Source organism: Salmo trutta, chromosome 16 (genome assembly GCF_901001165.1).
Source record: "Salmo trutta chromosome 16, fSalTru1.1, whole genome shotgun sequence".
Classification (NCBI taxonomy): domain Eukaryota; kingdom Metazoa; phylum Chordata; class Actinopteri; order Salmoniformes; family Salmonidae; genus Salmo; species Salmo trutta.
Window position 1 is genome coordinate 60,154,543 of NC_042972.1, and position 15,681 is coordinate 60,170,223.

Sequence of the window (15,681 nt, forward strand, 5' to 3'; positions counted from 1 at the left end):
CAATCTCTATTTCACTCCACACTTCCCTTTCCCACTTGGACAAAAGGAACACCTATGTGAGAATGCTGTTCATTGACTACAGATCAGCATTCAACACCATAGCGCCCCGAAGCTCATCACTAAGCTAAGGTTGATGGGATTTAACACCTCACTCTGCAACTGGAACCTGGACTTCTTGACGGGCCCGCCCAGGTGGTAAGGGTAGGCAACAACACATCCGCCATGCTGACCATCATTAAGTTTGCCAACAAAACAATGGTCATAGGCCTGACCCCCGACGACAATGAGACAGCCTATAGGGAGGTCAGAGACCTGGCAGTGTGGTGCCAGGACTACAACATCAGTAAGACAAAGGAGCTGATTTTGGGCTACAGGAAACAGTGGAGCTGGTCAAGAGCTTCAAGTTCCTCGGTGTCCACATCACAAAAAATCTATCATGGTCTAAACACACCAACACAGTCGTGAAGAGGGAACTACAACGCCTCTTCCCCCTCAGGAGGCTGAAAAGATTTAGCATGGGCCCTCAAAAAGATGTACAGCTGCCCCACCGAGAGAATCTTGACTGGCTGAATCACTGCTTGGTATGGCAACTGCTTGGCATCCGGTCTAGTACATCACTGGGGCCAAGCTCCCTGCCATCCAGGACCTCTAAACCAGGCGGTGTCAGAGACTCCAGCCAACCAAGCCGCAGGCTGTTCTACAACAGCACAGCAAGCGGTACCAATGCACCAACAGGACCCTGAACAGCCTCTACCCCCAAGCCATAAGATTACTAAACAAAACTGTTAAATAGGTAATCAAATGGCTACACGCACTACCCGCATTGACACTTTTTTGCACAAACTCTTGCAATAACTTTGCACACACACTGGACACTACCCACACACTTACAATGACCCCACCACACGCACACATTACATAGCCTACACACACACACACACACACACACTGACGCCAACACTTTCTCACTTGCCACATACGCTGCTGCTAGTCACTTTACCCTTACCTACATACACTACATAATCAAAAGCCAGTGGACAACAGCTCGATGAACATCTCATTCCAAAACCATAGGCATTAATATGGAGTTGGTCCCCCCTTTGCTGCTATAACAGCCACCACTCTTCTGGGAAGGCTTTCCACTAGATGTTGGAAGGGACTTCCTTCCATTCAGCCACAAGACCATTAGTGAGGTCTGGCACTGATGTTGGGCGAATAGGCCTGACTCGCAGTCGGCATTCCAATTCATCCCAAAGGTGTTCGATGGGGTTGAGGTCAGGGCTCTGTGCAGGCCAGTCAAGTTCTTCTACACCAATCTAGACAAACCATTTCTATATGGACTGAGCTTTGTGCACGGGGGCATTGTCAAGCTGAAACAGGAAGAGCCTTCCCCTAACTGTTGCCACAATGTTGGAAGCACAGAAACGTCTAGAATGGCATTGTATGCTGTAGAATTCACTGGAACTAGCGGGCCTAACCCCAACCATGAGAAACAACCCCAGGCCATTATTCCTTCTCCACCAAACTTTAGAGTTGGCACTATGCATTCAGGCACGTAGCATTATCCTGGCATCTGCCAAATCAGATTGTCCGTCGGACTGCCAGATGGTGAAGCGTGATTCATCACTCTAGAGAATGTGTTTCCACTGTTCCAGAGTCCAATGGCGGCAAGCTTTACACCACTCCAACCGACGCTTGGCTTTGCGCATGGCGTTCATAGGCTGTGTGGGGCTGCTCAGACACGGAAACCCCTATCATGAAGCTCCTGACGAAGTTATTGTGCTGACGTTGTTTCCAGAGGCAGTTTGGTAACTCGGTAGTGAGTGTTGCATCCGAGGACAGACGATTGTTACACGCTACGCTCTTCCACACTCGGCAGTCCCGTTCTGTGAGCTTGTGTGGCCTACCACGTCACGGCTGATCCGTTGTTGCTTCTAGACGTTTCCACTTCACATTAACAGCACTTACAGTTGACCGGGGCAGCTAGGCAGAAATTTCACAAACTGACTTGTTGGAAATGTGCATACTATGATGGTGTCACATTGAAAGTCACTGAGCTCTTCAGTAAGGCCATTCTACTGCCAATGTTTGTCTATGGAGATTGCATGGCTGTGTGCTTGATTTTATACACCTATAAGCAACTGGTATAGCTGAAATAGCCAAATCCACAAATTTGAAGGGGTGTCCACAGACTTTTGTACATAAATAATGTAGTTACCTCAATTACCTCATACCCCTGCACATCGACTCGGTACTGGTACTCCCTGTACAGTGTATTCGGAAAGTATTCAGACCCCTTGACATTTAACATTTTGTTACGTTACAGCCTTACTCTAAAATGGACCAAATAAAAAGCCCTCAGCAATGTACACACATTACCCCATAATGACAAAGTGAAAAAAGTTGACATTTTTGCAAATGTATTCAAAATAAAAAACAAATACTATTTACATAGTATTAAGACAATTTGCTGAGACTCAAAATTGAGCTCATGTGTATCCTGTTCGCATTGATCATCCTTGATGTTTCTACAATTTGATTGGAATCCACCTGTGGTAAATTCATTTGATTGGACATGATTTGGAAAGCAGACACCTGTCTATATAAGGCCCAACAGTTGACAGTGCATGTCAGAACAAAACCAAGCCATGAGGTCGAATAAATAGTCCATAGCGCTCCAAGACAAAATTGTGTCGAGGCACAAATCTGGGAAAGGGTACAAAGACATTTCTGCATCATTGAAGGTCCCCAAGAACACAGTGGCCTCCATCATTCTTAAATGGAAGAAGTTAGGAACCACCAAGACTCTTCCTAGACCTGGACACCCGGCCAAACTGAGCAATCGGGGAAGAAGGGCCTTGGTCAGGGAGGTGACCAAGAACGTGATGGTCACTCAGACAGAGCTCTAGAGTTCCTCTGTGGAGATGGGAGAACCTTCCAGAAGGGCAACCATCTCTGCAGAACTCCACCAATCAGGCCTTTATGGTAGAGTGGCCAGACGGAAGCCAATCTTCAGTAAAAGGCACATGGCAGCCCACTTGGAGCTTGCCAAAAGGCACCTAAAGACTCTCAGACCATGAAAAACAAGATTCTCTGATCTGATGAAACCAAGATTGAGCTCTTTGGCCTGAATGCATAGTGTCACATCTGGAGGAAACCTGGCACCATCCCTACGGTGAAGCATAATGGCGGCAGCATCATGCCGTGGGGATTTTTTTCAGGGATAGGGACTGGGAGACTAGTCAGAATGAAGGCACAGATGAATGGCACAAAGCACAGAGAGATCCTCAGACTGGGGCAAAGGTTCACCTTCCAACAGGACAACGACCCTAAGCCCACAGCCAAGACAACGCATGAGTGGCTTCGGGACAGGTCTCTGAATGTCCTTGAGTGGCCCAGCCAGAGCCCGGACTTGAAGCCGATTGAACATCTCTGGAGGGACCTGAAAATAGCTGTGCAGCAGCGCTCCCCCTCCAACCTGACAGAGCTTGAGAGGATCTGCAGGGAACAATGGGAGAAACTCAACAAATACAGGTGTGCCAAAATTGCAGTGTCATACCCAAGAAGACTCGAGGCTATAATCACTGTCAAAAGTGCTTCAACAAAGTACTGAATAAAGGGTCTGAATACTTACAGTACCAGTCAAAAGTTTGGACACACCTACTCATTCAAGGGTTTTTCTTTATTTTTACTATTTTCTACATTAATAGAATAATAGTGAAGACCTCAAAACTATTAAATAACACATATGGAATCATGTAGTAAGCAAAAAAGTGTTAAAAAAACATAACATTTTTGTTTTGTTTTTCTACAAAGTAGCTACCCTTTGCCTTGATGACAGCTTTGAAACTCTTGGCATTCTCTCAACCAGCTTCACCTGGAATGCTTTTCCAACTGTCTTGAAGGAGTTTGAGCACATGCTGAGCACTTGTTGGCTGCTTTTCCTTCCGTCTGCGGTCCCAACTCATCCCAAACCACCTCAATTGGCTTGAGGTCGGGTGATTGTGGAGGCAAGGTCATCTGATGCAGCACTCCATCAATCTTCTTCTTGGTCAAATAGCCCTTACACAGCCTGGAGGTGTGTTTTGGGTCATTGTCTTGATGAAAAACAAATGATAGTGGGACTAAGCCCAAACCAAATCGGATGGCATATCGCTGCAGAATGCTGTGGTAGCCATGCTGGTTAAATATGCCTTGAATATTTTTTTTTTTTTACAGTGTCACCAGCAAAGCAGCCCCACACCATCACACATCCTCCTCCATGCTTCACGGTGGGAACCACACAAGCGGAGATCATCCGTTCACCTACAGTGCGTCTCACAAAGACACTGCAGTTGGAACATCAAATTTGGACTAATCAGACCAAAGGACAGATTTCCACCTGTCTAATGTCCATTGCTTGTGTTTCTTGGCCCAAGCAAGTCTCTTCTTATTATTGGTGTTCTTTAGTAGTGGTTTCTTTGCAGCAATTCGACCATGAAGGCCTGATTCACGCATTCTCCTCTGAACAGTTGATGATGACGTGTGTTACTTGAACTCTGTGAAGCATTTATTTGGGCTGCAATCTGAGGTGCCTTTAACTCTAATGAACGTATCCTCTCCAGCAGAGGTAACTCTGGGTCTTCCTTGCATGTGGCAGTCTTCAAGAGAACCAGTTTCATCATAGTGCTTGATGGTTTATGCGACTGCACTTTGAGAAACGTTCAAAGTTCTTGACATTTTCCGGACTGACTGACCTTCATGTCTTAAAGTAATGATGGCCTGTCGTTTCTCTTTGCTTATTTGAGCTGTTCTTACCATAATATGGACTTGGTCTTTTACCAAATAGGGCTATCTTCTGTGTACCACCCCTACCTTGTCACAACACAACTGATTGGCTCAAATGCATTAAGGAAAGAAATTCCACAAATTAACTTTTAACAAGGCACACCTGTTAATTGAAATGCATAGCAGGCGACTACCTCATGAAGCTGGTTGAGAGAATGCCAACAGTGTACAAAGCTGTCATCAAGGCAAAGGGTGACTACTTTGAAGAATCTCAAATATATTTTGATTTGTTAAACACTTTTTTGGATACTAAATTATTCAATGTGTGTAATTTCATAGTTGAGATGTCTTCACTATTATTCGACAATGTAGAAAACAGTAAATAAACAAATAAAGAAAAACCCTGGAATGAGTAGGTGTGTCTAAACCTTTGACTGGTACTGTATGTAATGTGTGATATTTCAGTTTTCTATGTTTAATACATTTGCTAAAATGTCTAAAAACCTGTTTTTGCTTTGTCATTATGGGGTATTGTGTGTAGACTGATGATGAAAACAAAATATTGAATCCATTTGAAAATAAGGCTGTAACGTAACAAAATGTGTGAAAATTTAAGGGGTCCATTCTTCCTGAATGCACTGTACAAAGTAATGTTATTTCTACAGTGGCTTGCGAAAATATTCACCCCCCTTGGCATTCTTCCTATTTTGTTGCCTTACAACCTGAAATTAAAATAGATTTTTTTTTTGGGGGGGGGGGGGGGGGTTGAATCATTTGATTTACACAACATGCCTACCACTTTGAAGACGCAACATTTTTTTTATTATTGTGAATCAAACAAACAAGACAAAACTGAAAACTTGAGTGTGCATAACAATTCACCCCCCCAAAGTCAATACTTTGTAGAGACACCTTTTGCAGCTGCATGTCTCTTGAGGTATGTCTCTATAAGCTTGGCACATCTTGCCACTGGGATTTTTGCCCAATCTTCAAGACAAAAATGCTCCAGATCCTTCAAGTTGGATGGGTTCTGCTGATGTACAGCAATTTTAAGTCATACCACAGATTCTTTATTGGATTGATGTCTGGGCTTTGACTAGGCCATTCCAAGACATTTAAATGTTTCCCCTTAAACCACTCGAGTTTTGCTTTAGCAGAATGCTTAGGGTCATTGTCCTGCTGGAAAGTAAACCTCTGTCCCAGTCTCAAATCTCTGGAAAAATGAAACAGGTTTCCCTCAAGAACTTCCCTGTATTTAGCGCCATCCACCATTCTGACCAGTTTCCCAGTCCCTGCCGATGAAAAACATGCCCACAGCATGATGCTGCCACCACCGTGCTTCAATGTGGGGATGGTGTTCTCAGGGTGATGAGAGGTGTTGGGTTTGCTCCAGACATAGCGTTTTCCTTGATGGCCAAAAATATACATTTTAGTCTCATCTGACCAGAATACCTTCTTCCATAGGGTTGGGTAGTCTCCCACATGCCTTTTGGCGAACACCAAACATGTTCGCTTCTTTTTTTCTTAAAGCAATGGCTTTTTTCTGGCCACTCTTCCGTAAAGCCCAGCTCTGTGGAGTGTACGGCTTATAGTGGCCCTATGGACAGAAACTCCAATCGCCGCTGTGGCGCGTTGCAGCTCCTTCAGGGTTATTTTTGGTCTCTTTGTTGCATCTCTGATTAATGCCCTCATTGTCTGGTCTGGAAGTTTGTGGGTGGCCCTTTTTTAGCACATTTGTTGTGTTGCCATATTCTTTCATTTATTAATAATGGATTTAATGGTGCTCAGTGGGATGATAAAAGATGCTGATATTTTTTTAATAACCCAACCATGACCTATACTTCTCCACAACCTTGTCCCGGACCAGTCTGGAGAGCTCCTTGGTCTTCATGGTGCTGCTTGCTTGGTGGTGCCCCTTGCTTAGTGGTGTTGCAGACTCTGGGGCATTTCAGAACAGGTGTATACAGTTGAAGTTGGACGTTTACATATACCTTAGACAAATACATTAAAACACAGTTTCACAAATCATGACATTTAATCAAAATAAAAATTCCCTGTTTTAGGTCAGTTAGGATCACCACTTTATTTTAAGAATGTGATATGTCAGAATAATAGTAGAGAGAATGACTTATTTCAGCTTTTATTTCTTTCATCACATTCCCAGTGGGTCAAAAGTTTACATACACTCAATTAGTATTTGGTAACATTGCGTTTAACTTGGGTCAAACTTTTTGGCTAGCCTTCCACAAGCTTCCCACAATAAGTTGGGTGAATTTTGGCCCATTCCTCCTGACAGAGCTGGTGTAACGGAGTCAGCTTTGTAGGCCTCCTTGCTCACACACGCTTCTTCAGTTCAGCACAAACATTTTCTTTGGGATTGAGGTCAGGGCTTTGTGATGGCCACTCCAATACCTTGACTTTGTTGTCCTTAAGCCATTTTGCCACAACTTTGGAAGTATGCTTGCGGTGATTGTCCATTTGGAAGACCCATTTGCGACCAAGCTTTAACTTCCTGACTGATATTTCTTCAATATATCCACAATTTTCTACCTCATGATGCCATCTATTTTGTGAAGTGCACCAATCCGTCCTGCAGCAGAGCACCCCCACAAAATGATGCTGCCACCCCCGTGCTTCACGGTTGGGATGGTGTTCTTCAGCTTGCAAGCATCCCATTTACATTACATTTACGTCATTTAGCAGACGCTCTTATCCAAAGCGACTTACAAATTGGTGCATTCACCTTATGATATCCAGTGGAACAACCACTTTACAATAGTACATCTATCTTTTTTGGGGGGGGGGGGGGGGGGGGTTAGAAGGATTACTTAATCCTATCCCAGGTATTCCTTAAAGAGGTGGGGTTTCAGGTGTCTCCGGAAGGTGGTGATTGACTCCGCTGTCCTGGTGTCGTGAGGGAGCTTGTTCCACCATTGGGGTGCCAGAGCAGCGAACAGTTTTGACTGGGCTGAGCGGGAACTGTGCTTCCGCAGAGGTAGGGAGGCGAGCAGGCCAGAGGTGGATGAACGCAGTGCCCTTTTTTGGGTGTAGGGACTGATCAGAGCCTGAAGGTACGGAGGTGCTGTTCCCCTCACAGCTCCGTAGGCAAGCACCATGGTCTTGTAGCAGATGCGAGCTTCAACTGGAAGCCAGTGGAGTGTGCGGAGGAGCGGGGTGACGTGAGAGAACTTGGGAAGGTTGAACACCAGACGGGCTGCGGCGTTCTGGATGAGTTGTAGGGGTTTAATGGCACAGGCAGGGAGCCCCGCCAACAGCGAGTTGCAGTAATCCAGACGGGAGATGACAAGTGCCTGGATTAGGACCTGCGCCGCTTCCTGTGTCAGGCAGGGTCGTACTTTGCGAATGTTGTAGAGCATGAACCTACAGGATCGGGTCACCGCCTTGATGTTAGCGGAGAACGACAGGGTGTTGTCCAGGGTCACGCCAAGGCTCTTAGCACTCTGGGAGGAGGACACAATGGAGTTGTCAACCGTGATGGCGAGATCATGGAACGGGCAGTCCTTCCCCGGGAGGAAGAGCAGCTCCGTCTTGCCGAGGTTCAGCTTGAGGTGGTGATCCGTCATCCACACTGATATGTCTGCCAGACATGCAGAGATGCGATTCGCACCTGGTTATCAGATGGGGGAAAGGAGAAGATTGTGTGTCGTCTGCGTAGCAATGATAGGAGAGACCATGTGAGGATATGACAGAGCCAAGTGACTTGGTGTATAGCGAGAATAGGAGAGGGCCTAGAACTGAGCCATGGGGGACACCAGTGTTGAGAGCACGTGGTGCGGAGACGGATTCTCGCCACGCCACCTGGTAGGAGCAACCTGTCAGGTAGGACGCAATCCAAGAGTGAGCCGCGCCAGAGATGCCCAACTCGGAGAGGGTGGAGAGGAGGATCTGATGGTTCATAGTATCAAAGGCAGCAGATAGGTCTAGAAGGATAAGAGCAGAGGAGAAAGAGTTAGCTTTAGCAGTGCGGAGAGCCTCCGTGACACAGAGAAGAGCAGTCTCAGTTGAATGAGCAGTCTTGAAACCTGACTGATTTGGATCAAGAAGGTCATTCTGAGAGAGATAGCAAGCGAGCTGGCCAAGGATGGCACGCTCAAGAGTTTTGGAGAGAAAAGAAAGAAGGGATACTGGTCTGTAGTTGTTGACATCGGAGGGATGGAATGTAGGTTTTTTGAGAAGGGGTGCAACTCTCGCTCTCTTGAAGACGGAAGGGACGTAGCCAGCGGTCAAGGATGAGTTGATGAGCGAGGTGAGGTAAGGGAGAAGGTCTCCGGAAATGGTCTGGAGAAGAGAGCAGGGGATAGGGTCAAGCGGGCAGGTTGTTCGGGCGGCCGGCAGTCACAAGTCGCAAGATTTCATCTGGAGAGAGAGGGGAGAAAGAGGTCAAAGCATAGGGTAGGGCAATGTGAGCAGGACCAGCGGTGTCGTTTGACTTAACAAACGAGGATCGGATGTCGTCAACCTTTTCAAAATGGTTGACAAAGTAATCCGCAGAGAGGGAGGAGGGGGGGAGGGGGAGGAGGATTCAGGAGGGAGGAGAAGGTGGCAAAGAGCTTCCTAGGGTTAGAGGCAGATGCTTGGAATTTAGAGTGGTAGAAAGTGGCTTTAGCAGCAGAAACAGAGGAAGAAAATGTGGAGAGGAGGGAGTGAAAAGATGCCAGGTCCGCAGGGAGGCTAGTTTTCCTCCATTTTCGCTCGGCTGCCCGGAGCCCTGTTCTGTGAGCTCGCAACGAGTCGTCAAGCCATGGATCAGGAGGGGAGGACCGAGCCGGCCGGGAGGATAGGGGACATAGAGAGTCAAAGGATGCAGAAAGGGAGGAGAGGAGGTTTGAGGAGGCAGAATCAGGAGATTGGTTGGAGAAGGATTGAGTAGAGGGAAGAGATGATAGGATGGAAGAGGAGAGAGTAGCAGGAGAGAGAGAGCGAAGGTTGCGACGGCACAATACCATCTGAGTAGGGGCAGAGTGAGTAGTGTTGGAGGAGAGCGAGAGGGAAAAGGATACAAGGTAGTGGTCGGAGACTTGGAGGGGAGTTGCAATGAGATTAGTATTAGAACAGCATCTAGTAAAGATGAGGTCAAGCATATTGCCTGCCTTGTGAGTAGGGGGGACGGTGAGAGGGTGAGGCCAAAAGAGGAGTGGAAAGAAGGAGGCAGAGAGAAATGAGTCAAAGGTAGACGTAGGGAGGTTAAAGTCACCCAGAACTGTGAGGGGTAAGCCATCCTCAGGAAAGGAACTTATCAAGGAGTCAAGCTCATTGATGAACTCTCCAAGGGAACCTGGAGGGTGATAAATGATAAGGATGTTAAGCTTGAATGGGCTAGTGACTGTGACAGCATGGAATTCAAAGGAGGAGATAGACAGATGGGTCAGGGGAGAAAGAGAGAATGTCCACTTGGGAGAGATGACGTGGGTCGTGCGAGCTGGGACCACCAGGTTAGAGTGGCAGCGGCCATGCGGTGTGAAGCGTTTGTGCGGCCTGTGCAGCGAGAAGAGAACAGGGATATACAGACACATAGTTGACAGGCTACAGGAGAGGCTACGCTAATGTAAAGGAGATTGGAATGAAAATTAACTAAACAACTGGGGAAGCGAGAGAGCAGGGCCTCCCTCACTAACCATTCGCTTAAACACTCAAATATAACTATTCCAACTTCCACTTAGAAATTATAATTGATGTAAACTACAGTGGTTCAATGTATCCAGGAATAGGCTCAAACTTAGTTTATTCAGCTAGATAACTTGGTACAGTATTCTTCCGTGAAACCCACCCAGTGCACCGTGTCTCATGACGCTGTAGCTAACTAGCATGCTAGCATCCAATAACACACGGTTAGCACCAATACTTGGTTACAACAAACTACCAATGGATCATTCGTGTCCGTGTCTAGTTCCTTTCATAACACAGAAGTAATTAAACGTTGGCTAGCTAACACAAAGTCAGTCCTGCTAGCTACACAAGTGGACTACACAACTCGAAAGCTTACGTTGCAAAAATCTTATTGACTAAAAATGATACAGTACTGCTAGCTGGTAGAGTTGGCTAGCTAGCAATGGCTGCATTTACCTTTAACTTTGATACAAAGACAACTATGTAGCTAGCTAACGTTACACTAATCAAATCATTCCGTTGTAATGTATTTAGTTTCTACAGTACTGCTAGTTGGTAAAGTTGGCTAGCTAGCAGTGGCTGTGGTGTTGTGATGTTGACGCCGTTTGGAAAACGGCACGAACGAACGAATACAGCTGGCTAGCTGGCTAGCTAACCTTGTTAGTTTCTCAAAGCTACACCTACACCTTTATCCTTGATGCAAAGACAACTATGTAGCTAACTAGCTAACATTACACTAATCAGATCGTTGTAATGTAATGAAATGAAATGTGATATTACCTGCGGAGCGAAGTACAGCACGACTACTCACTCCAGCATCCGGAAGATAGGACATCCCCCTTTTTCCTCCAAACATAACGATGGTCATTATGGCCAAACAGTTCTATTTTTTCAGACCAGAGGACATTTCTACAAAAAATATGATCTTTGGCCCCATGTGCAGTTGAAAACCTTATTCTGGCTTTTTAAATGGGGTTTTTGGAGCGTTGGCTTCTTCTCTGCTGAGCGGCATTTCAGGTTATGTAGAATTAGGACTCGTTTTACTGTGGATATAGATACTTTTGTACCTGTTTCCTCCAGCATCTTCACAAGGTCCTTTGCTGTTCTGGGATTGATTTGCACTTTTCGCACCAAAGTACATTAATCTCCAGGAGACAGAGTGCGTCTCCTTCCTGAGCGGTATGACGGCTGCGTGGTCCCATGGTGTTTATACTTGCGTACTATTGTTTGTACAGATGAACGTGGTACCTTCAGGCGTTTTGAAATTGCTCCCAAGGATGAACCAGACTTGTGGATGTCTACAATTTTTTTTCTGAGGTCTTGGTTGATTTCTTTTGATTTTCCCATGATGTCAAGCAAAGAGGCACTGAGTGTGAAGGTAGGCCTTGAAATACATCCACAGGTACACCTCCAATTGACTCAATTGACATAGCCTATCAGAAGCTTGTAAAGCCATGACATCATTTTCTGGAATTTTCCAAGCTGTTTAAAGGCACAGTCAACTTAGTGCATGTACACTTCTGACCCACTGGACTTGTGATAGTGAATTATAAGTGAAATAATCTGTCTGTAAACAATTGTTGTAAAAATTACTTGTGTCATACAAAGTACATGTCCTAATCGACTTGCCAAAACTATAGTTTGCTAACAAGAAACTTGTGAAGTGGTTGAAAAACGAGTTAATGACTCCAACCTAAGTGTATGTAAACTTCAGACTTCAACTGCGATCTTGTGACAAATCACGTGACACTTCAATAAAGTCCACCTGTGTGCAATCTAACTCATTCTGTGACTTCTGAAGGTAACTGGTTGCACCAGATCTTATTTAGGGGCTTCATAGCAAAGCGGGTGAATACATATGCACGCACCACTTAAGTAATTTTTTTCACTTCACCAATTTGGACTATTGTGTGTATGTCCATTACATGAAATCCAAATGAAAATCAATTTCAATTAAATTACAGGCTGTAATGCAACAAAATAGGAAAAACACCAAGGGGGATGTATACTTTTGCACAGCACTGTATACTCCCTATATATAGCAATGTTAGCTTTACTCTTTATTGACATTTGTTATTCACTGTCACTATTTCAATCGTTTTATTTTATCTTTAACTCTGCATTTTTGGAAAAATACCTGTAAGTAAGCATTTCACTGTTAGTCTACAGCTGTTGTCTACGAAGCATGTGACAAATAAAATTTGATTTGGCCTGAAATGTTAAATGATGGCAGTATTATGCACCAACTGCATATGAAAGATCTCAAACAATTAGGAAACAATGACATTGGGTATTACAACAGTCTTAGGGAAAAAGCTAAACATATCCAATCAATGTCTTCCAGAAACCATGATTCACAGTTCCATCACTTACGTGGTGAAGAGCTTCAGTTTGGACTCAATGCTTCTGTGCCTCATGCACATTCTTGTCAAGGCTGAGCCAATCTCTTTTGTCGCCCCTGGAAAACAATAGAACAAAAGACAACAAACCTATCAATTAACAAACCTTGACAACAACAATGCCATATTACAAGTGTGTTGAAGCAAGGAAAGTTAAGCATGGACTCAAATGACAAACCCATTTAAGAAGAATCCACAGCTTTTTCTATGCCATCATGGTCTCACAAAAGCAGTACACTTAACACAAGTTTCAACGTGCACAGGATACAACAGGTGTAAAACTGTATAGTGAGAGATCTTTCCCAACAATGCAGTGATGATGATAATAAAAATAAAAGATACTGTGATAATAAAAAATAAAAACCACACAGGAACTACGACGCGATTTAGAAACACGAGAATGCAAGTATATACAGGTACCTTATTCAATGTGAAGGGGTACTAGAATGGTTGAGGTGGGTTTATAAGTGACTGGTATAGGATCTAACTGTAAACAGAGCTGAAAAGTGAATGGTAGCAAGAGTATAAAAATACAGTGAGGGAAAAAAAGTATTTGATCCTCTGCTGATTTTGTACGTTTGCCCACTGACAAAGAAATGATCAGTCTATAATTTTAATGGTAGGCTTATTTGAACAGTGAGAGACAGAATAAGAACAAAAAAATCCAGAAAAACGTATCTCAAAAATGTTATAAATTGATTTGCATTTTAATGAGGGAAATAAGTAAGTATTTGACCCCCTCTCAATCAGAAAGATTTCTGGCTCCCAGGTGTCTTTTATACAGGTAACAAACTGAGATTAGGAGCACACTCTTAAAGGGAGTGCTCCTAATCTCAGCTTGTTACCTGTATAAAAAAAGACACCTGTCCACAGAAGCAATCAATCAGATTCCAAACTCTCCACCATGGCCAAGAACAAAGAGCTCTCCAAGGATGTCAGGGACAAGATTGTAGACCTACACAAGGCTGGAATGGGCTACAAGACCATCGCCAAGCAGCTTGGTGAGAAGATGACAACAGTTGGTGCGATTATTCGCAAATGGAAGAAACACAAAAGGACTGTCAATCTCCCTCGACCTGGGGCACCATGCAAGATCTCACCTCGTGGAGTTGTAATGATCATGAGAACGGTGAGGAATCAGCCCAGAACTACACGGAAGGATCTTGTCAATGATCTCAAGGCAGCTGGGACCATAGTCACCAAGAAAACAATTGGTAACACACTACGCCGTGAGGGACTGAAATCCTGCAGCAGCCGCAAGGTCCCCCTGCTCAAGAAAGCACATATACATGCCCGTCTGAAGTTTGCCAATGAACATCTGAATGATTCAGAGGACAACTGGGTGAAAGTATTGTGGTCAGATGAGACCAAAATGGAGCTCTTTGGCATCAACTCAACTCGCCGTGTTTGGAGGAGGAGGAATGCTGCCTATGACCCCAAGAACACCATCCCCACCGTCAAACATGGAGGTGGAAACATTATGCTTTGGGGGTGTTTTTCAGCTAAGGGGACAGGACAACTTCACCGCATCAAAGGGACGATGGACGGGGCTTTGTACTGTCAAATCTGAGCTGAAGGTTCGAGTTGCCAAACGTCAGCCTCGAAACCTTAATGACTTGGAGAAGATCTGCAAAGAGGAGTGGGACAAAATCCCTCCTGAGATGTGTGTAAACCTGGTGGCCAACTACAAGAAACAATCGGACTTCTGATTGCCAACAAGGGTTTTGCCACCAAGTACTAAGTCATGTTTTGCAGAGGGGTCAAATACTTATTTCCCTCATTAAAATGCAAATCAATTTATAACATTTTTGACATGTGTTTTTCTTGATTGTTGTTGTTATTCTGTCTCTCACTGTTCAAACAAACCTACCATTAAAATTATAGTCTGATCATTTCTTTGTCAGTGGGCAAACGTACAAAATCAGCAGGGGATCAAATACTTTTTTCCCTCACGGTACTTATGTCAGGGCTCTAAAGAGCTACAATTTTACTTGAAAATGTGCCTAAATATACACACACACACAGTTGAAGTCGGAAGTTTACATACACTTAGGTTGGAGTCATTAAAACTTGTTTTTCAACCACTCCACAAATTTCTTGTTAACAAACTATAGTTTTGGCAAGTTGTTTAGGACATCTACTTTGCGCATGACACAATCCCGCAGGTGAAGAAGCTGGATATGGAGATCCTGGGCTGAGGTGGTTCAATATCGTCTACAATTATTAGGCCGATTGGACGTACTGCCAAATTCTCTTGGCAGAGAAATTAACATTCAATTCTCTGGCAACATCTCTGCCAATTGCACACTACCTCAAAATTTGAGACATCTGTGGCATTGTGTTGTGTGACAAAACTTCACATTTTAGAGTGGCCTTTCATTGTCCCCAGCACAAGGTGCACCTGTGTAATGATCATGCCATTTAATAAGCTTCTTGATATACCACACCGGTCAGGTGGAAGGATTATCTTGGCAGAGAAATGCTTACTAACAGGGATATAAACAAAATTGTGCACAACATTTGAGAGAAATAAGCTTTTAGTGCTTATGGAACATTTCTGGGATATTTTATTTCAGCTCATTAAACATGGGACCGACACTTTACATCTTACGTTTATATTTTTGTTCAGTGTATATTCTGCCCTATGGGACAAACAAAAATCTATTTCCTTAAACCACTGCTGAGATATAAATCGTCACACTGCAAATTGAACATCAAATTATGACCTAGTATGTCTTCTTTGCATCATTAGGATGAGTCCAGTTTAATGATGAAAGCAAGCAACCCTGTTGTCAGTTTTCATTGCAGCGGCATCAGGTCCCCCTCTAGACTACTCATTAGCTATTAGCTCCATCAACCATATGATGTTTTTTTTGACAGCTACATA

General features: G+C 44.3%; 1 protein-coding gene across 4 annotated transcripts in view; it reads right to left on the reverse strand.

Moving 5' to 3' along the window:
* Nucleotides 1-15,681, reverse strand: part of LOC115151124 (protein MTSS 2) — a 147,320-nt gene that overhangs the window by 80,265 nt on the left and 51,374 nt on the right. For all 4 annotated transcript variants that reach the window (XM_029695135.1, XM_029695132.1, XM_029695133.1 and 1 more), the window contains one exon: nt 12,769-12,853. In XM_029695135.1, the coding sequence (XP_029550995.1) occupies nt 12,769-12,853 (85 nt within the window). The remainder of the gene's footprint in view (nt 1-12,768; nt 12,854-15,681) is intronic.